At 37.4% G+C, this 22,937-nt stretch overlaps 1 protein-coding gene across 1 annotated transcript in view; it reads left to right on the top strand.

Annotated features, from left to right (window-relative positions):
* Nucleotides 1-261: 261 nt before the first annotated feature.
* The window catches only part of LOC123512408 (COP1-interactive protein 1-like), a 58,217-nt gene continuing 35,541 nt past the window's right edge, over nucleotides 262-22,937 (top strand). The window contains 13 exon segments of the mRNA XM_045268801.1: nucleotides 262-398; nucleotides 4,666-4,720; nucleotides 5,760-5,848; nucleotides 9,061-9,128; nucleotides 9,356-9,522; nucleotides 11,457-11,541; nucleotides 11,784-11,902; nucleotides 12,092-12,236; nucleotides 16,013-16,116; nucleotides 20,490-20,594; nucleotides 21,178-21,318; nucleotides 21,405-21,528; nucleotides 21,673-21,794. Of these exon segments, the coding sequence (XP_045124736.1) occupies nucleotides 4,688-4,720; nucleotides 5,760-5,848; nucleotides 9,061-9,128; nucleotides 9,356-9,522; nucleotides 11,457-11,541; nucleotides 11,784-11,902; nucleotides 12,092-12,236; nucleotides 16,013-16,116; nucleotides 20,490-20,594; nucleotides 21,178-21,318; nucleotides 21,405-21,528; nucleotides 21,673-21,794 (1,302 nt within the window). The 5' untranslated portion in view covers nucleotides 262-398; nucleotides 4,666-4,687.

The following is a 22,937-nucleotide window of genomic DNA, read 5'->3' as shown; positions in this document are numbered from 1 at the left end:
TTGCTTTCTTAAGCAATGATAGTTGTTCTGGTGTGGAGAAAACCAGATGGCGTCGATCACCAATAACGTATAATAATGTAGGAAGTTATTAGGTATGTTTCCATGACAAACCTCAAAAACCAAGTCAAGTGGTTCAGGCGGTCGTAAAGTGCGGCAAGATGCAAAAATATGTATTTTACGTGAACAGATAAATATGAATAGTGAGATATTTGATAAATTTATGAGGGAGATGGATTTGAAGTTAATGCTCTCACATCAAGATCAAGATCCATGGCGGCGTTTGGCAGCTCAGAGTTTGAATTTGAGAACAAGGGAGCAGCAGAGACGAGAGCAAGGAGTCGGTGGTGTTGTGCTTAATTTTGAAGGGTCCTGAAGGGTGAAGGCAGCAGGTGATCTAGGTAAAGATCTGGTGGGACGACGGGCTTCCATGGACTAAGGCGCTGGGGGCGGGGGCATCACTGGCCACTGCCTCAGATTCAGGAGAGAAGTGTGTGTAGGGCAGCAGTGAGCTCGGTTTCCTCCCTGAACGGGCATTATTAATGAGGCGTGAGGTATAGCTGATGGTGCATTACAATTATCTTTTGTCAGTAAGGAGGTGAGGTGATATTTGATGTATGTTAGACAGTGGCGCTCAACTCGCTGCATTTTGTCAGCCTGTTTGTTCTATGTACCGTGCCTTGTGGGTACGTACTCTGGTGCTTTATGAGGCGTGGATGGCATAAAGTAAGGTGACCTGCAGTGATTTTAAAAGTAGTACATTGTTCACGCCAGTGCATGGTGCGGCTTGTGTTGGAGTAGTGTGTGAGTGACGTGCAGAGCTAATACTTAAACATTCCCAGGGAGAGGCCCTAGTGCGTATGGTGCTCCTAGTCTGCTATCTCACCACTGACTCTTCTAGCTACTTGTAATGTTTATTATTGCTCTGTCTTTTTTTTTTTTTTTTTCTTTCTTTGTGTGTGTGTACCTATGTATCCAGAATTTATCTGTCTTTGTCCCTGGTGGAAGGTACAAACATAGCTAACAGTAATAGTCAGATCAAGTCAGCATTTACCAGCCTGCAGGTGTAAAAGTTAGGTGATCATTATATTCATCTATTGGATGACAAAAGTATGAATTTTGACCTTATTGTAATAAGTTTAACTGATTCCACTTACGGGTGTTAAAGGGTACTGAAGTGTTTCTGGAAAGATAGAATTAATAGCCTGGATTCAAGAGTAGGCTACTGTCAGATGCCTCAGGTGCCTGAAGCAACTGACTGTAGCCTCTTTCCATTCCTTCCTTTTTCTATCCTCATTTTTATTCCAAAAGCTGGATGATGTATCTGTGCGCAATTATTTGACTTGCTTTCATGCCCATGCTCTTGAATCTTCTGAGTTTTCCACCATCTGTCTACTGCTTCAGAGTAACTCTAATTAAATTTATCTAGGTCTCACTGAACTCCTCTGACTGTAAGAATTTCTTTGACTATTTAATATCAAATGAGGATCACATTGTCTATCCTTTTTGCAGAGATTGCCATTCTTGAAGACTTCAATTTTGACCTCAAGCTTTTGCTTTCGTCTCCATAAACCATCCTGGTGAACTAGCCTTTAACTTTCTATCCTCCATGAACTTGAGCGACTGGTGCAACACCCTACTCATATTCTTGACCATCTTGGAGTTACGTCCAACATCCTTGATCTTTTCTGTACCTCTAATCTTGCTTATGCTGGTACTCTATCTTCTCTGTTGGCCTCCTCCAATCACTTGCTGCCTGCTTCTGTATTTCCATCTTCCTGTGACCTGAACTCATTTAAGAGGGAGGTCTCAAGACACTTGTCCCATTCTTTTGCCTAACTCTCTTGGACTTACTCTTGAAGCTGGCATCTAGGTAGGTCTTTTTTATTTTCTTGTTACCCTTTGCTAGATTTCCCCTCTTACTTTGAAAAAAGATAGAACATGTAAGAAGCATCTTAATGGGATTTTTATTTATTTATTTTTTTTTTTTTCCCTTTGGTAAGTGTCCCTTCTACACAAAAGGATTTAAACAAATAAACAAATAGTAAGATGAAACAGATTTGTATTAATTATGATAGATGACTAGAATAATATTGATCATCAGTTTAACATTGTAGAGTCAGTAGGGAGATTTAAAGAGAGCACACAAAATGTATGTATGTGTATAGATAGTAGGTGTGTGTGTGTGTATTTACCTATCTGTATTTACTTGTTTGTGTATTTCAGGGCCCAGGCTAAGCTCTCTGTGTCCTGTCTCCTTGTCCACTCCTGTCATATCTCTTTCATCTGATTGACACACACTGCGTCAGTGACATCACTGCTCAGTTTATTCCACTTATCAATACTATGATGCGGGAAACTGTATTTTCTCAAGTCATTTAGACAGATGTCTTTTATTAGTTTTTTTCCATGTCCTCGGAGATGATTACTTGTGGTCACCTTTATCAACTCTCTGTCCAGTATGTCAATCTTGTTCACCAATTTATACATAGTTATCATGTCTCTTCTTGTTCTTCTCTCTTCTAATGTGGTCAGCCCCAGTTTCCTCAGTCTTTCCTCATAGTCTAACTCCCTGAGTCCTGGTACCATCCTTGTTGCCAGCCTCTGTACCCTTTCCACCTTCACATTTTTCTTCATATGCGGTGACCAGACGCAAGCTGCATATTCTAACTGGGGTCTTATTAAGGTGCATAATATCTTCTTCATCATTCCTTCATCTAGGTAGTGGAATGCAAGGCCAATATTTTGAAGCATGTTATATGTTTTCCCAAATATCTTGTTAATGTGTTTCTCCGGTGACAAAGTGTTTTGCACGGTTACTCCTAAGTCTTTCTCCTCATTGGTCTCTTCAATTTTCTCATCACCCAGCCTGTAGTCCCTGTTTGGTCTGTATCTACTTCTTCCCATTTTCATAACATGGCTCTTGTTTATATTAAATTCCATCTGCCACTCTTTACTCCAGTCATATATTTTATCAAGATCTTCCTGTAACTTGTTACAATCTTCCACATTCTTTACTCTCCTCATAATTTTGGTGTGTGTGTGTGTGTGTGTGTGTGTGTGTGTGTGTGTGTGTGTGTGTGTGTGTGTGTGTGTGTGTGTGTGTGTGTGTGTGTGTGTGTTTACCTAGTTGAATGTTACAGGGTTCGAGTGGGGTTCATAGTTACCTGTCTCCATATCTACATTTGTCTAACTTTTCCTTAAATTTGTGCACACTTTCTGTTGTTACAATCTCATCACTTAATCCATTCCAGATTTCCACTGCCATATTTTGAAAACAACATCTTGATGTTCCACAGACACTGACTTTTCATGATCTTGGAATGTCCTCTTCTTCATCTATCCCCATCCTCCATTAGTGTTACCAGGTCTTGTCTATCTATCTTTTTTGTACGGTTTACTAACTAATACATCATTAGGAGGTTTGCTCTTTCCCATCTATCCTTCAAGGTTGGTAATTCCATTTCCTTCTTTCTTCATAGGGAAGATCCCTTATTTCGGGGATCATCTTTGTAGCAGTCCTTTGGATTCTTTTCAGCTTCTTGATGTCTTTTTGCTTGTATGGTGACAGTACCACTGCTGCATATTCCAGTCTAGGTCTTATCATAGTAGTTATTATCATTTTCCATGTGATTGAACACCACCCTGATGTTAGTTAGTGTCTTGTATGTTGAAGTAAATAGCCCATTTGTGTGTTTTTCAGGAGTCAGGATGTCTTGTATAATCACTCCCAGGTCGTTCTCTTTGCTTCTTTTCAATATAATCTCTTCTCCCTTTTTTGTATTCCCACATAGGTCTTCTACTACTTTTATCCATTTCCATTACATGGCATTTCCTGGTATTAAATTCTAATTTAAACTTTTGGCTCCAGTTCCAAATCTTGTCAATATCTTACTGCTGTTCTATGCAGTCATGGATGTTCCTTATGTGTGTGTGTGTGTGTGTGTGTGTGTGTATTTACCTAGTTGTACCTAGTTGTAGTTTTACAGGGCCTGGGCTTTATGCTCGTGTGGTCCCGTCTCCATATCTACACTTATCCAATTTTTCTTTAAAACTATGTACACTCTTTGCTGATACCACTTCCTCACTCAAACTGTTCCAAGTCTCAACACATCTTTGTGGGAAACTAAATTTTTTAACATCTCTCAGACATCGTCCCTTCCTTAGTTTCTTACTATGCGATCTTGTGCTTCGAAAGTCATATTCTTCTCTCAGGATCAGTTTCTCATTATCCACTTCATCCATTCCGTTAATCAATTTATAAACTTGTATCAGATCCCCTCTCTCTCTTCTCTGCTCCAAGGTTTGTAGATCCATTGCCTTTAGTCTCTCCTCATATGCCATCCCTTTAAATTCTGGAACCATTCTTGTAGCCATTTTTGTAGTCTCTAATTTTCTTATGTGTTTCTTTTTATGGGGAGTCCACACAACTCCTGCATATTCCAATCTAGGTCTTATTTTAGTACTTATCAATTTCAATTGTGTGTGTGTGTGTGTGTGTGTGTGTGCGTGCGTGTGTGTGTGTGTGTGTGTGTGTGTGTGTGTGTGTGTGTGTGTGTGTGTGTGTGTGTGTGTGTGTGTGTGTGTGTGTGTGTTATAGAGGCACATGTAATCTATTGGCTTCTTCCAGCTTCTCTCTTTTTCATGTGTTTTTATGTTCTCTCCCAGATACTGTGCTTTACCTCTCAAGATGGACTCTGCCGAAAATGTGCTTCTGAAATGTGTGAGTGTCCCATCAGTACTGTAATGGTATGGGTATTTTGCTCTTTCCTGCTGTAGGCTTGTAAAAGGTGTCTAGGTCATTCAAGAATATCCTTTCTCGAACAGACAGTACATGACGCTGTCATAATTCATATAGAAGTCGGATTAATATTAAACATTGATATGTGACACTCAAGTTAGTTATTTCATCTGTTCATTTACAAACAGGACAGTAAGAACCTTGTGACACCAATATATTATCACTAATGGCAAGCTGGTCTTGATAAACAGCCACCCCTGGATGACATCCTGTAAGAGCAGCTCGCCACTGTGATAGGATGTTAACATGGTCACCTCAGGTTACTACGTATATAAAATGAAGGCTTAAGTTAGTAATGTATAGAAAACAATACAAACCAAATAATTATGGAGAAAATGCAAAAAAAAAAAAAATCAAAATCAAGTCACTAATTTTTTACTAAAATGTGACAAATCAATTTTCTTAACTTACAATCAATTGTCATCAAATATTTGCATATTTTGTTTTATTCAATATTATTTGACATCCGGAGGGCTTGGAAAAATACGCGGAATATCCTTTTATGGTTGGATTACAGTGATGGAAAGTTAGAGATGATAGGATAGATGGTTAATTGGTCCTCTGCTTGAATGTAGCATGTATTCTTCCTGAACTTGAGCTCCAGATCTAGTTAACTGGTAATGTAGATTTGAATTGGGTGTTATCATGATTCTGCGGGGAAATGCATGAGCGGTATGTTCTGTCTTTATCATAATATGGCAAGGGGTATGTACTGTAAACCTATTGTTAACATTTTAGTATGTGATCATCCTTTAGGCTTCAGTAGATTATTGGCTTGGTGAGTTGAATTTCTTTATGTAATGCAATAATTTTCTTGGATTGGTGGAGACAGTTTTTGACTGAGAGGCAAAATCTAACTGTTACACATAGTATTTTGTCTCACTATCTTCCTTTTACTTCTGTTTTACTTTTCTGTTGTAAAATTATCCATATTTATATTTACTTCCCTCTCTAATTGCAGGTAAATGCTTTGGAATTAGTGCCAGAAAGCTGTTGCTCCATTAAGCACTTGGCTGATGGCAAGATTTACTGCTGCCTAATTTCTCTTTTGTAAGTACTTTACCATATTCTGTAGTTGTGCAGTCTGATTTTTACTTTCTTATTTAAGAAGTTCCAGAAAAACAAATTACCATTGTTTAGTAGTTTATATGTTATTTTGTTAGTGAGTTATGCAAAGTGAATTTTGTAAGCTTTGATTAAGGGGACCGTCTGATGGCCATGGTATCGATAAACCTGAAAAATATTGAAAATCCCCAAAACATCACCAGACCATCCCCAAACATTTGGCAACATAGTGATGGAGTATTTTGGAAAAATATGCTAAAATACGTGGGGTATTTAAACTTTGAAGGGCCCCTGCCACGCCCACCGCAGCCCGGGGCTTTCCCCCTGCCCACTCTCTGTACCATAAATGATGATGATCAGCACGGAAATAGTCATGAAAAGTAGTTTCTTTGGTAAGGAAATGTGGGCGCTGGCAACTTAGTACTATGGCGTACACAGGAATAGCCTCTCCCCTTCCATTTCAGTGTCCATGTGATTGCGATAGAAGGATCTGTTGAGTATCTCGCCCGTTATTTCACACCTTGCAAGCCACAATCCAGCCTATTTTACTTGCCTTTTTTGCCTTACAATGACTAAACAAACAGTGCAAGTGGAAATTACAAGTTGTACCGACCATGCATGGATGGGAGACACCCTCGCCTTCGAGCGACTAATAACTACAATCATTGTAGGGGCGGCCAGGTGCCATATGAGTCTTACAGAATATTCTAAAAATACCTAAAAAGCATATATGATGCACATGGTGGTGTATGAGCATGAAATATTCAACCCAAATAAATGTACAAGGTCATAGAGGACGAAAATTACATCTCTGGGTTTTTTTGCCTTTTTCTCACTTTCCACTGTTTATCATTAAAATCGTATCTTCTCCCACATTTCTCAACGGATTTTCAATTTTGAGGTATCATTTTAAAGCTCAATGAAGCTGCTACATTTCCATCTCATAGAATTTGGAATTTTTTTTTAAAGTCCGCAATATAATTTTATATATAAAAGAATCAAAATTCTATGAGATGGAAAGTTTTGTTATACCACATACTTCATATCCGTACTGGGAAAATTGAAATCTGTCCTCTGGTGACAGTTTATAGTTTTTTTTTTTTTTTTCATGCAGTTATTTATGGGTCGATTCACTTGTAACTACTAAACTAACATTGTGTAATAAACATCTATCAGCGAAAAAAAAAAAAATTACCCACATACCTCTTTATTTTCAATTTTTCAAAAACCTCACCGGACGGTCCCATTAACATAAGGAAGTGTGTTCTGTGAGCTTGTGTAAATCAATGCTATAAACACACATGATCCAAAGTAAAATATCATGCTTTCTGGTGGACAAGACCACTATTTTACAAGATTTAGTGTGTGTGTGTTTACTTAGTTTATTTACCTAGTTGTAGTTTTACAGGGCCTGGGCTTTATGCTCGTGTGGCCCTGTCTCCATATCTACACTTATCCAATCTTACTTTAAAACTATGCACACTCATTGCAGACACTACTTCTTCATTCAAACTGTTCCACGTCTCAATACATCTTTGCGGGAAACTATACTTTTTAATATCTCTTACACATCTTCCGTTCCTCAGCCTCTTACTATGCGATCTTGTGCTTTGACTGGCATGTTCTTCTCTCAGGATCAGATACTCATTGTCCACTTGGTCCATTCCGTTTATCAATTTCTAAACTTGTATGAGATCCCTCTCTCCCTTCTCTGCTCCAATGTTGGAAGATCCATAGCCTTTAGTCTCTCCTCATATGTCATCTCTTCAAGTTCTGGGACCATTCTTGTAGCCATTTTTTGTAGTCTCTCCAGCTTCCTTATGTCCTTTTTGTGAGGGGTCCACACTACTGCATATTCCAATCTGGGCCTTACTATAGTACTTATCAGTTTCTTCATGATTTCTTTGTCCATATAGTGAAAATGCTATTCCAATATTCCTTAACAAATTATATGTCTCTCTGAAAATTCTATCAATATGGCTTGCCGGTTGATTAATTTCTTCTATCGTCACTCCCAAATCGTTTTCCTTTTTTACTTTCTCCAGGTTGGTTGTGTGTGTGTGTGTGTGTGTGTGTGTTTTGTAGTTATCCACTGAAATAGGGATGTCCACTAAGTCATAGTTGTTAGTGGTCACCAGTAGATTTAACATTGGGTTGTGGAGTAGTCCCTTCTGAAAGAAATGGTAAAACTTTCAAAATACTATTCTTGGAGTAATGACTAAGTAATTGAATGTTGAGTTGGTATAAATATATCTGTAAGAGATAAATTGTACCAAGTTAACACAAGGATGCCACAGAACGCCTGACTTCTAATCTTTCTAAGATGTCCGATCGGGGCAGAGAAAATCTAGTTGTTTTCAATGCCTCAAAAACTCAATTCCTCCATCTATCAACTCGACACAACCTTCCCCTCTTCTTCAGTGACACCCAGCTGCCTCCCTAGTCCACATTGAATATCCTTAGTCTGTCCTTTACTCATAATCTTAATTGGAAACTTCACATCTCATCTCTTGCTAAAACAGCTTCTATGAAGTTAGGCATTCTGCAGCATCTCTACCAGTTTTTCTTGTCCCTCCAACTGCTTACTCTGTACAAGGGCCTTATCTGCCCCTGTATGGAATACTCTTTGCATGTTTGGGGTGTTCCACTCACACAGTTTTGTTAGATATGGTGGAATCAAAAGCTTTTCATCTCATCAACTCTCCTCCTTTGACTTATTGTCTTCAGCCTCTTTCTCACCACTGAAATGTTGCATCTCTTCCTATCTTTTATTGCTATTTTCATGCTAACTGCTCTACTGATTTTGCTAACTGCAGCCTCGCTGCACAAGGCTTTCTTTTTTCATCCCTATTCTGTCCAACTCTCTAATGTAAGAGTTAGCCAGTACTCTCAATCATTCATATCTTACACTGGTAAACTCTGGAACTCCCTGCCTGCTTCTGTATTTCCGTCTTCCTACAACTTTACTTCTCTTAAGAGAGAGGTGTCAAGACATTTGCTCGCTAATTTTGGATAACCCTTCTTATCTTTTGAGAACCAGCATCAAGTGGGCCTTCTTTTTTTAACTTTGTGTTGCCCTTGGCTGGCCTTCTCTCTTACATAAAAAAAATAATAAAATAAATAGAATAAAAATGAATAAGAAAAGAAAGAAAGAAAAAACATTTTTATTTGCTGCTGAAGATTTTAATGACTTTCAGGAATAAGGAAAATGTTGTCGGGGAGGACTTGGCTGCCCTTACACCCAGACTGGAATCTTTGTTCCAAGGTGAGTCACAATGATTGGAAGAATAATTCTTTTGTTGTATCTTAGTTACAGTTTGTTTTTAATGCTAGTGTAGTTTTAAAATCACTGAACATAGAAGCATCATTCAGTGGAAAAGCAACAGTCACCAGAATTACTACTTACTTGGTCATCAGAATTGGTTATTTGGTCACACATCCTTCATGTCGGTGCATTAAAACATTGACTAACCAGACAACACTCTGTGGCAGATCACTTTTCTGGGAACCCCATCACCTTCAGTGAAGCAATGGCTGGCAACTGTTTGGAGCTCTCAAAGTTGACCCTTCTTTTGCTCTACATTACTTTAGTCACTGAGGCAAAGCTGAGGAGCCGCCTCGTTAACTCTGATTCTCTGGACCAGACAACACAGGCCAAGGTAAGTGAAGTGTTCATGGTGTTTAGAGCTTCTTGGTCTGGCTGTATCATCTTTCACATCCTCTTCATCGAGGCAGGTTTCTAAATGAAGAGAGTGATACTATAGTACAGTGGCTCTTAACCTGGGGGGCGTCAGCAACTTCCACAGGGGACGCAAGGCCTTGGGAGAAAAGCAGGAATTTGTCATTCTCTTAATGAGACCATGGCCAAATAATGAGAAGTTTATGAGAATGCAAAAGTATGACCTTTTTCTTTAAAATCTGGGAGGGAGTTGTATTCATAGATGCAAAGGGGGGGTGTGGAGAGAGAGACAAATTCCTAGATGGGGCGTGGTAGTAAAAAGGTTAAGAACCACTGCTATAGTAAAACTAAATTGTACTGACCCCATAGGGTGTTGTTCACCATCCTGCCAGATCTTCAAACAAAATATTCACCCTATACTACTCACAGTTCTTTAATCATACTATTATCAACAAACAGCATTCTAAGAATATGTGGACTATTTCATTAAGTAGCAGGTGATACAAATAAATGTTATATACCAAATGAAATTAAGGTATTTCACGTACATGCATGACAATGTGGCATATCAGGTCAGGCGATGTTGCCACTTGAGACAGTATTTTCCGTTGGGGAAGGGGGAGTCAATTCGCCGTGCACATGCTAATCAACTCACTTCTCATCTGGTCGGCATGATGGAAGTAAACACTAAAGCTTCCCATCTTACTGTGTGTTGCATACACAGACCAAGGAAAAAGTCATCACCCAATGATATTCAATAAATAAATTCAGCTTGGGACAATAACTGAAATAATGCACTGTCTCATATTTTCCTTTTCACCACTTATTATACGTATTAGACTTGGTATCTTGAGAGAAAATAACAGTAAATAGTTTGCAAATTATCAGTCTTATTTTCAATTTTAGATTCAGCACCATTACTGTGTTTAATTTACTTGTGATATAATCACCTGCAGAGATCTTCATGTCTCTTGTTTCCTCCCTCCCTTTTTAGTGAAGGTATGCATTGAATTGAATAAAAAACTGTTATTCCATTTTCCTTGAAGTAATAAAAGATATGGCAACATCACACAGATTATTGGCATCACCCTATGGGTCAGTACAATTTTGTTTTATTATAGTAAGGGAACTATATCAAACTTAATCAAGCCAGTCTTAAAAGTGAAGCCAAAGTCTCGAGTTAGTATCCACGTTCCATACTGATCCTTTCAAGCTTAGTTCAGGTTGTAGGCACAGGAAGGAAACCAAATAGTATTTATTTACTGTACTCTGGATATAATTCAGATAAAGATTTGCTTACTAAAATAAAATTGTTTAAAAGTTTGATATTGTGCAGTATGGCAGCAGACCATGCACTACATACACTGTAGTGGTTATTCTCTGAGACCCAATGTATCCCTTGAAAAGTGGAAATATGCACTGTACACTGCTGAAGGTATGTAGTATATGTACCCCAGGTTGGCAGCCTCTGACATAGATAATGATGACAAATACGTCTGAGAAACAGAGAGTAAGCTGCTTTAAGTTTTTGGAAGTTATCTCACCAACTTTATAAATTACCAATATTGTATAATTCAAAGTACATGATGTTAGATAAAGTAATTTGTACTACTACCTTTGTATTCTTTCTAAGTGTATATAGTAGTATAGTATAGTATATAGACATTACACGTTAGTGAAAACTGCCTTTAGTCTTAGGTTGTGGTGGCTTGTGGCTTCACTAGTGTTCACAGCATTTCAGGAAAATGTAGATAAGAATGGCACATGTATCAGTTCTATAACCCATAGTGAATACCTGTCACATGAAATGTTATTTGTGTATTTGTCATTTATTTTATTTTCATGATGTGTTGGTTTGGTATAGGCCTGGTTGAATATTCAATTTCATAAGATGTTAATAGTATTTTTTTACAGCTGAAATATCTCCTGGAGGCAGTGCAGAAGAGAGGATCAGCAGTTAACTCACGGTTCCTACACATTCTGTGCACAGAAAAGCTTGGTAAGTTGTATGATATTTGCAATTAAGCATCAGAAGTTGATGAAAAGCATATGACCTGCTTATATATATATATATATATATATATATATATATATATATATATATATATATATATATATATATATATATATATATATATATGTATATATGTATGTATGTATGTATATAACTTGCTTATCCATTATATTTAATGTTGCTTTGTTCTACACTGGATTTAGAAAACTTTTTTTTTCTCTCTCCAGATATTAGAAGCATACTTCAATACCAGAGTACTGTGAATCATGGCAGAGAAGGTTCACCACATGTCTACACCACCTCCCCCAAATCCTCCATCACTTCACCTCTCAGAGAGCTGGTGCAGGTATGGCAATAATTTGCATTTGTTTATAAGGCAACTAATTGATAAAACATGCTATGCTGAAATACACAATTCCTCAAATTACTGTGCATTGCAAAATTCAGAATATGAAAATGTATTGGTGAAAATTAACTTTCTTTTTAGTAGGTATTCATTGATGCCTCACCCACAGCGTGTTATGCTTCCTTCCAGAGCCCACAGTTCCGCCTGCAGGAAAACATAAGTGCCAAAAATATAGAAATAAAACGCCTCCAGCAGCAGGTCATGGCACTGGAGGGTGAGAAACAAGAGACCTTTCTCACCCTGGAGGCAGCAAACTATAAGATCACCAAACTTGGTGAGTGATGCAATATTTAATTATTAATTTAGGGTATGTATTAATTTAACAAATCATGCTTAGCTCTTTATCTGTTTTTTATTCCTGTACTGTTATATCACAATGTGGAATTGATCTGCTGGTTGAGAGAAAAAATTAGCATAAAACTGATAGTGCTTGATAGTCCATCTTCACAACATGTCACAAGTTGACATATTGACACTTGTAAACAGAAGCTGCATTTCAGTCTTTTAAAAAATTATGTGTGCTTTCCTTACCATCTGTAGGTTTGTCATTCTACCTCTAAGGAATTATTTCATGCCCTTATAAGACAAGAAACTGAGTAGTTTAGGAGAACAGTGGGTATTTATTTACCACTGTGACGATAGAACAATCAGAAAGGAGACATGATAAACATGCACAGATGGATACAAACAATCAAAAGCTTTTGATATGTTTTCAAACAATAATAGGGAGTGAGGATGACAGGATATAGATAAGAAAGCTAGATCATTAGTGATTGTTATTTTATGGAATTCATACTGACAGTCAAAAGGAAGATTGTGAATTAGTAGGTGCTACATAGTCTTATTGTCAAGGATAGCTCTAGAGCTTTAGAAAGACAGAAATCAAGGATACATCTTTATACATTGAGAGACTGCAGGAGTCCCATTTCTGAGGAAGTATAAATTCATAGAAATTTCTTGAGAATGTAGCCTGACTTACAGCTAGAGGTTAAGATGGATGTTGATAGACCTTCAGAAAAGCTTAACCAACCAAGGAGTGAGGACAGAAGCCCAGTTACAGATATAATAGAAAGGACTCCATCATAGCTATAAAACATATGAAGATTGAGGCAAGAGAGGCTATAGAAATACCACTGTCATTATGTAATGAGAGACCTTTTTCTGAAACCTTCTTCCCTTCTGTCATTTCATGCAACCACAGGAAAGCTTTGTGGCCAAGATTGATCATGATTATTCTGAAACAAATGTAGCAATATGCAGTACATATTACATGTAAAGTCAGCAACATTCACAGTTATAAGTCCCATAAACATGAGCATGACATTACAAAAACTTGTTAACTTGCCCCTTCTCAGTCTGAGAAAGGAAATCTGCTGGAAGAAAATAAGTAACTACATGGCAACTTGGGTTAATCCTCATATGTTTTGAAAGTATGGAGTAAAGCTTGTGCTTGACACATTGACTTGAAGGGAGATCATCCTTTGTGACCACTCCTTGCTTGGGGTAACAAAACGATTATAAAATAACATAACATAACATGAATAATAGGATAACAAAGGGCCACCAGGGCCCATCTAGGTTATCCTGTATCAGTCGCACAGCGACCTCGTCATCAGTACTTAAAGATACACTTACAAGTACACAATACATTATATACTAATTCTAAATATTTGGCCCATTAACAGGGCTAAGTCCTGCAGCAAAATCCTCTACAATTTGTGGTCCCCATACATGGGGATCATGTCTTGTTTAACTATAGTAAATTTCTTATAAAAACTATCATGCAGTGCTATACATAATTATAAATCTAATAAATTTAAATGCTTATCTAATCTGTTTTTAAACATTGTCAAACTAGTGCTATTTACAACTGTCTCTGACAATGCATTCCAGAAGTCTACCACCCTATGACTAAAGAAATATTTTCTTATATCTAACTTGCAGCCTTGCTTTCTAATCTTCCTGCCATGATTTCTAGTCCTACTTCCTCCTCTAAGGTAAAGAAAGATCTCACATCTATGTAGTTTGTATCTGAGAACATTTTAAATAACTCTATCATATCCCTCTTATACATCTCCTCTCAAATGAAAACATGTTTAATTCCTTTAATCTATCTCTATACTCCAGGCGCTTTAATGCTGGTATCATCCTAGTTGCTCTTCTCTGAACTGCTTCTAACATGTTGATATCCTGCCTATAGTGGGGTGACCAGGCCTGTATGCAATACTCTAAATGGGGCCTAACATAGGAATTATATAAGCTACGCACCACTTCCTTACTTTTATAACTAACATTTCTATTTATAAAACCCAGGATCCTATTTGCCCTATTTCTTGCTTCTAAACATTGCTTTGAAAATTTCATAGTCCTGTCTATCACTACTCCTAAATCCTTTCCTTCCTCTACTGCCTCTAGCCAACATCCCTCCATCTCATAGTTAAAGTTTGTGTTGTCTTTACCTAAATGCATAACCTGACACTTTTAGAATTAAACTCCATCTGCCACCTGTCTGCCCATGCTATCAGCCTGTCCAGGTCTCGTTGTATTCTGTAATTGTCCTTTTCACCCTGTACTGCACATGCTATCTTAGTATCATCTGCAAACTTTGATACTTTGCTACTAATTCCTATATCTAAATCGTTAATGTACACCAAGAAAAGAAGAGGTCCTAGCACTGATCCTTGGGGTACCCCACTAACCACTTCCTTCCACTCAGACATTGCCCCATTTAATACTACTCTCTGTTTCCTATCAGAAAGCCATTCACTAATCCAATCAACTAACCTACCCCCTATCCCATGTAGTCTCAATTTGTACACTAGCCTCCTATGCGGTACCTTATCAAACGCCTTGCTAAAATCTAGATATATAACATCTATGCTATTTCCATCATCTAACTCCTTGGTAATATATTCTAAGATATCGAGCAAATTTGTAAGACAGGACCTCCCTGATCTAAAGCCATGTTGGGTATCTCTAATTAATCTATTCTCATTTAAATGCTCCCAAATACTACCCTTAATGATTTTCTCTAGTATCTTACATACTATACTAGTTAAACTGATCGGTCTATAATTATTCGCATCATCCTTCCTACCTTTTTTAAATATTGGAGTAACATTAGCTAACTTCCAGTCCTGAGGTATCTCAGGACTGTTTGTTTTAAACAAAGTGTTCTGCTGAGGTGAAGTGTAAAGCCTGGAAATTGTACAGACCATGATTATATAGTAAAAGTGTTAGAGTTTCACTGAAACAGTGAAACAAAATGAAAAATACACCACATAACTGTTAAGAAGGAAAAGACTGAGTGTGTTGGTGAAGAAATGGAGTGTTTAGGGATGTGAAGCTTTGCTTCATAACTTCATTTTTTTACCAATACTCTCTGTCTTTTCATTCCTAATAGTTATGTGGTGTATTTTTCAATTTGTTTTGCATTTCAATGAAACTCTAACATTTATACTATAAAATCATGGCCTATACATTTTCCAGGCTTCACACATCACCGCACTAGAACACTGTATAAAACAAACATAGTTTTGTTTGTCTAAGCAAGGAGTGGTCACAAAAGATGACTTCCCTTTTGTTAATATGTCAAACATTGAATCCCTTTCCCTATGCTATTGAATATATGAGAGGACAGCTTTAGTTATCCTGCAGTTAGTTTTCCCAGCAGATTTTTTTTAGATGAAGAAAGGGTGAGTTGCCAGTTTGTGTAATGTGATACTCAAGTCAGTTTGAATTCTAAATGTGAATGTCGATGACTATACACCTTGAAAGATTAATTTTGCATTGCACTTTTTATATTAATGCTTTGAATATCTGTTGGTTTGTTTAATTACTTATAAGTAAGGTACTGTTGCCTATGTTAACAAGAGCTGCACAGTACATACTACATTAATAGTTGACTGCTGAAATTGGCACTACCTCCTCTTACACCTGAGACTTGATTATAGACTTTGACTAGAAAAAAAGAAGAGAAAAGAAAGGAATGGACATAAAACAGTGTTAAAGAAAATTTGTTATTGTGACAATCTTTTTTGTTGTATCCAGAGGAGAAAGTAAAGAACCTTCAGAGCAAACTGCAGACCATCCAGCAACAGCAGGATGAGTCTGAGGCATTGGTAGTGGCGGGGGACAGCCTGAGACAGCAGCAGGTAAGATGGAAGCTTTTCATTGTACTACTTGTTTATATGTTTAGGAACAAAATAACTTTCTGGTCCCTCCTCCTTGCTTGCCAATATTGCCACACAGGCAAAAGTCTAACAAGTATGTCTTTTCTCCATCCTCTCCGACACACGCACACGCACACACACACACACACACACACACACACACACACACACACACACACACACACACACACACACACACACAGATTAAAGAGGAAAATGATCTGGAGTGATTATACAGGAAAATTTGAACCCCAAAAAATACATAAGTAAGATATTTAGATTACCATATAAAATGTTGAATTATATAAGTGGCATTTCAATTCATGGACAAAGATAAGATAAAAAAAATGATCACAAGCATGATATGTCCAAAGCTGGGATGTGCAGCAGTGTTGTGGTCTCCGAGCTCTTCTAAAAAAAAAGATATAAGAAGATAAGAAGATTGCTACAAAGATGGTGCTGGAACTAAAGGACCTAACATATGAAGAAAGGCTGAAGGAAATGGGACTGCCAGCCTTACAAGATAGAAGAGAATGAGGAGACCTAATAACAATGTACAAGATGATTGTCAATGGCATTGAAAAGATAAACAAGGAAGACCTGGTGACAGAAGAAGTTAGGACAAGAGGAGATGTAAAGACGATTAGGATGATGCAGTGTGTGAAGGATATTGGGAAATACAGTTTTTGACATGTAAAGTGGAAAAGGGGAATGCATTGAGTGATGAAGTTGTTACAGCACATAATGTGCATAACTTTAAAGAAAACATGGATAAAACTAGACATGAAGACAGGACACTATGAGTCCCACTCGAATCCTGTACAATACACACACACACACACACACACACAATACTGCAAGAAGACCTAAATAAGATCTGGGAATGGAGTAAGAAGTGGGAAATGGAATTCAATGTGAACAAAAGCCATGTCATGGAAATGGGAAAGAGTGAAAGACGACCTGTGGGAATCTATAAGATGGGAGATGGAGTAGAACTGGAGAAAGTCAAAAAGGAAAAGGACTTAGGAGTGACGATGGAAGAAAAATCAACCAGTAAGCCATATTGATAGAATTTTTAGAGAAACATATAATTTGCTAAGAAATATTGGAGTAGCATTTCACTACATGGACAAAGAAATGATGAAGAAATTGATAAATACTATAATAAGACCCAGATTGGAATATGCAGGAGTAGTGTGGACCCCTCATAAAAAGAAACACATAAGAAAATTGGAGAGGCTACAAAAAATGGCTACAAGAATGGTCCCAGAACTTGAAGGGATGACATATGAGGAGAGACTAAAGGCTATGGATCTACCAACCTTGGAACAAAGAAGGGAGAGAGGAGACCTGATACAAGTCTATAAATTGATCAACGGAATGGACCAAGTGGATAATGAGAAACTGATCCTGAGAGAAGAATATGACACCAAGCACAAGATCGCATAGTAAAAAGCTGAGAAAGGGAAGATGTCTGAGAGATATTAAAAATATAGTTTCCATGAGATGTATTGAGACGTGGAACAGTTTAGATGAAGAAGTAGTGTCTGCAACGAGTGTGCACACTTTTAAAGTAAGATTGGATAAGTGTAGATATGGAGACGGGGCTACACGAGCATAAAGCCCAGGCCCTGTAAAACTACAACTAGGTAAATACACACACACACACACACACACACACACACACACACACACACACACACTGCAAAACTTAAACAAGATCTGGAAATGGAATAAAAAATGGGAGATGGAATTCAATGTGGACAAAAGCCATGTCATGGAAATGGGAAAAAAGTGAAAGACAACCAGTAGGAATCTATACGATGGGAGATGGAGTAGAACTAGAAAAAGTAAAAAAGGAAAAGGACTTGGGAGTGATGATGGAAGAAAATCAACTGGTAAGCCATATTGATAGAATTTTCAGAGAGACAGATAATTTGCTGAGGAATATTGGATTAACATTTCACTATATGAACAAAGAAATGATGAAGAAATTGATAAGTACTAAAATAAGACTTAGATTGGAATATGCAGGAGCTGTGTGGACCCCCCCCCCCTATAAAAAGAAACAAGGAAATTGGAGAGACTACAAAAAATGGCTACAAGAATGGTTCCAGAATTTAAAGGGATGACATATGAGGAGAGACTAAAAGCTATGGATCTACCAACCCTGGAACAGAGAAGAGAGAAGGGATCTGATACAAGTTTATAAATTGATTAACGGAATGGATCAAGTGGATAATGAGAAACTAATCCTGAGAGAAGCATATGACATTAGAAGCACAAGATCGCATAGTAAGATACTGAGGAAGGGAAGATGTCTGAGAGATGTCAAAAAATATAGTTTCCTGCAAAGATGTGTTGAGACTTGGAACAGTTTGAGTGAAGAAGTGGTGTCAGCAACAAGTGTGCATAGTTTTAAAGAGAAATTGGATAAGTGTAGATATGGAGACAGGGCCACACCAGCATAAAGCCCAGGCCCTTTAAAACTACAACTAGGTAAATACACACACACACACTGGCACACAGCGGAGTGCCACAGGGGTCAGTATTGGTGCCAATACTTTTTCTCGTATATATAAATGACATGCCAGAGGGAGTGAACAGCTACATAAATCTGTTTGCGGATGATGCGAAACTGTGCAGAGTCATTAAACAAAAAGAGGATTGTGAAATACTACAGGAAGACTTAAACAAGATCTGGAAATGGAGCAAAAAATGGGAGATGGAATTCAATGTGGACAAAAGCCATGTCATGGAAATGGGAAAAAGTGAAAGACGACCAGTGGGAATCTATAAGATGGGAGATGGAGTAGAACTAGATAAAGTAAAAAGGAAAAGGACTTGGGAGTGACAATGGAAGAAAATAATCAACCGGTAAGCCATATTGATAGAATTTTCAGAGAGACGTATATAATTTGCTAAGGAATATTGGAGTAGCATTTCACTATATGGACAAGGAAATGATGAAGAAATTGATAAGTACTAAAATAAGACCTAGATTGGAATATGCAGGAGTTGTGTGGACTCCCCATAAAAGAAACACAAAAGAAAATTAGAGAGACTACAAAAAATGGCTACAAGAATAGTTCCAGAATTTAAAGGGATGACATATGAGGAGAGACTAAAGGCTATGGATCTACCAACCTTGGAGCAGAGAAGAGAGAGGGGGGATCTGATACAAGTTTATAAATTGATTAACGGAATGGATAAAATGGATAATGAGAAACTGATCCTGAGAGAAGAATATGACGTTAGAAGCACAAGATCGCATAGTAAGAAACTAAGGAAGGGATGATGTCTGAGAGATGTTAAAAAATTTAGTTTCCCGCAAAGATGTGTTGAGACTTGGAACAGTTTGAGTGAGGAAGTGGTGTCAGCAAAGAGTGTACATAGCTTTAAAGAAAAATTGGATGTGTAGATATGGAGACGGGACCACACGAGCATAAAGCCCAGGCCCTGTAAAACTGCAACTAGGTAAATACATCAATATGGCCATACAGGTGGAATTATAATAAGCATTTCTTTATACAAGTGCTTTTTTCCCCCACAATTTGTCTGCAGCAGTGCACATAATAGTAGTTGTAGTACTTGTCAGTTTGTCATTGTCTATAGCAGTGCACAGAATAGTAGTAATGTTCTTGTCAATTTTTCAGTGTTTGCTTGGGATGAATGATATAAAGAAGAAGCCACCCAATAAAGAGCTCTAGGCTCCTTCAAGGAGCATTGTACACATTATATTCTCACCTGAAAACTAATGAAGATGAATTGGCATAATGTTTTGTAAACATAATTATATTCTTTCTGTATAACTTCTGCTATCACAGTGTATAAAATTATAATAAGTAATAGTAATAATGATAGTAACAATAAAATAATAATAGTGACAATAGAACTATTCATATCAATAAGTAAAAATCTCTGCCATAAATTAACCACAACTGTCTCCCTGTAGGAAAAACCTTTGATCCAAAAAAGCTCCATAGACTTCTCTAGTGGTATTCTAAGCCACTTTGCACTGCATAGGTTATTAGTGCATATGGGTGGTAAATCAATGCTGTGTTGGAATTAAGCCATGAAGCCAGTGTGTGAAAGGCTGAATAGATTGTCATTGATTTCTAAGACAAGCTGGAAAACAAAAAAAAAAAAAAAAAAAAAAAAAAAAATCTCATATGAAGGTAGCTTTACAGGATTGCTGAGGGACTGTTCAGGGAAACTAGCAAGACAAGGTGTAAACATCATAGGATTACACAAGTAGACTCAGGTTTATAGTTCTGATGAATAGAAATATAATGAAAGTGTTAGTTGAACTAACCATGCACTATCAGTAATGATAACTGAAGTCTGTGCTGCAGGTGAGCCAACTAACGGTGGAATGCTCTCAACTTCGGAGGGAGAACGGTTCTTTGCAGCAAACAGTGGAGAGGCTCAATGATGAAAAGGATGAACTCACTGCCAAGGTATGTATGTACTTCCTGGCTTCCCAATGTTGATGGTTGTTAAGTGTTTTGTAAGACTTATTGTACAACTTTTTGCTGTACCTGACAAGCATATGTTAAATTGCTGAGGTTTGCTATTTTCATGGCTTTAGAAATGGGAGAAAAATTAATATATTGTTTGGTCATTAAGAAAAAAGCTAGGAAAGATGATGAGTTGTTTTGAGATGAGTCAGACAGTTCATAGGTTGAAGAATGTAATGACTTGTGCAAAACACTTTAGTAAGGATGGGACAGAAATCATAGTACAATTGATGTGTAGCATGGTTTAAGAGATTCTGACATTTGAAGGCAAAATTCCAAATAAGACATGTACTGAAATTAAATTCATTAGTTGCAATTATCAGAGGAATGAAGTTTGTGAAAGAAGTTATCTGAATTGAGAAAACTAATTCATTGTACTAGAATGCACACAAGTAATTAGAAACTTGGTAAGAACAATGATCAAGACATTCATAGATGGTGTTAATGAGAGCTGCTGATAAACTTTTATCTCTTTGTTTGCAAAAATAACATTAATGACATTTTGTACAACTTTGTCTTGCAGAATTCCTCAGTCCACCAAAAACTACTACTTATAAGAGCAGAAAATGAGAGACTGCAAGAAAACATACTTTCCTTAAATCAAGCAAAATATGAAAATGAACGCTTGATTGAGAACCAAGCTGATGACATCAAAGAAATGAAGGTCAGTAAAACTTACCTTTTGTTTGTGGGTGGGGTGTGGCACTGCATTCTTGCTTTTCACTTAATCTGCCTCATTTCTTGTTATAGACACAGTTAGAAGAATTGCACCTCCATTTGATGGAGAACAAAGGACCAAGTGTGTCTATAGAGGAGTCCTTTGGAAACATCTCTCCATCCCACTATTCGGCCATCTCTTCCCCTGGGGTTTCAGGTGGGTGGCAGCTGTTAGATGACCGTCTTTCAATCTAGGTCCAAATGAGTCAGCTCTTATATAGTAATCATTTTGTCTTTGTCATACTATCATGATCACCTACCAAAGCTTGCAAATACCTTACAGTATGGTGAAATTTTCCAGGTGAAGAAAACATGGCAGATGCAGTAGTGGATAAAATCTTGTGGGAGCACAAGGAGCAGCTGCAAAAACTGCAACAGGAGTTTGATGCAGTAACTGCTCAAAGAGACAAACTCATGGAACAGGTACATCATCCTCCTCCTGTGTTTTCTTATTAGTAATATTTAGGTAAAATAGAGGTTGACTATACAATTAACTGCACTTAGATTATTTTCTTCATTAGTATGAGTTATTCTTACAAAAACCTCATACGCTTATTGAACCATGCCTACCCTCAGTTTTCAAACTGATTTCATTCCTGAATGTCATTCAAAATCCAAATGTTCAGAAACCAAAATTATGTTTTTCATAGAAATTAATGTAAAATGGATTATTCTTTGTCTTGTTGACTTATGACAAACACTTCCTCTGCTAAGATGACTGCTCCACATCTCTGCCTCATATTATATATTAATCCAGAAAAAAAATGTATTTAATGAACTTGGTGACACAGAGCTCATCAGAAAGTCTTGTTTAGATCATGCAGGGTAAAGAAAGCCTTACAGAGTGACACAGAGAGGAGCAATCCACTCACTGTTAAAATAAAGGTGATCATAACACTTAAACATCTTGCTATTGAAAAAATGCAGTTGAAGTAGTGATGGCATTGTGGGTCATCAAGATCAGGTTACTCTGAACCTTCCAAATGCTGTTTGTTTACATAATGGCCCTTCAACAGAATCACATTTACAGTGCTTACTCCAATTTTGCGATACGTCAATTCTGCGACCAAAGACCAAAAATTGCCATTTTAAAAACATAATTTTGGTTTCTGAACATTTGGATTTTGAATGACATTCAGGAATGAAATCAGTTTGAAAACTGAGGGTAGGCATGCTCCTTTCTCCCGGTATTGCGATTTGCGAGTGGTGGTGGGAGAGAGCGTTCCCGCAAATTATATATTACTGTATTATATAGGCAATATTATATTAATTTATTCACATTCATCATATTATATTATATTATTATCATATTTATATTATATTTATCATAGTTTGGTGGTTTTTGGCTAGTTTTCATAAAAATCTGGCGGTAATTCAACGAAGCTCATCTGGCAACACTGCCCCGCTCCCTCCCGCCTTCCATCTGTTTACGTACACCTCCACGGAGTTCTTTCTGCAAATTTGGAGGAATCCTTGTGCTCGACTTTGTGTGACATGGCGCCACCAACCAAGAAAAACGTTAGGCTAACTTTGGAGCAGAAGATGAAGATAATTAAGATGAAAATA

This window comes from Portunus trituberculatus, chromosome 33 (genome assembly GCF_017591435.1).
Source record: "Portunus trituberculatus isolate SZX2019 chromosome 33, ASM1759143v1, whole genome shotgun sequence".
Lineage (NCBI taxonomy): Eukaryota > Metazoa > Arthropoda > Malacostraca > Decapoda > Portunidae > Portunus > Portunus trituberculatus.
The sequence above is the reverse complement of the archived record's forward strand: the minus strand, read 5'-3'. Positions and strand labels throughout refer to the sequence as shown.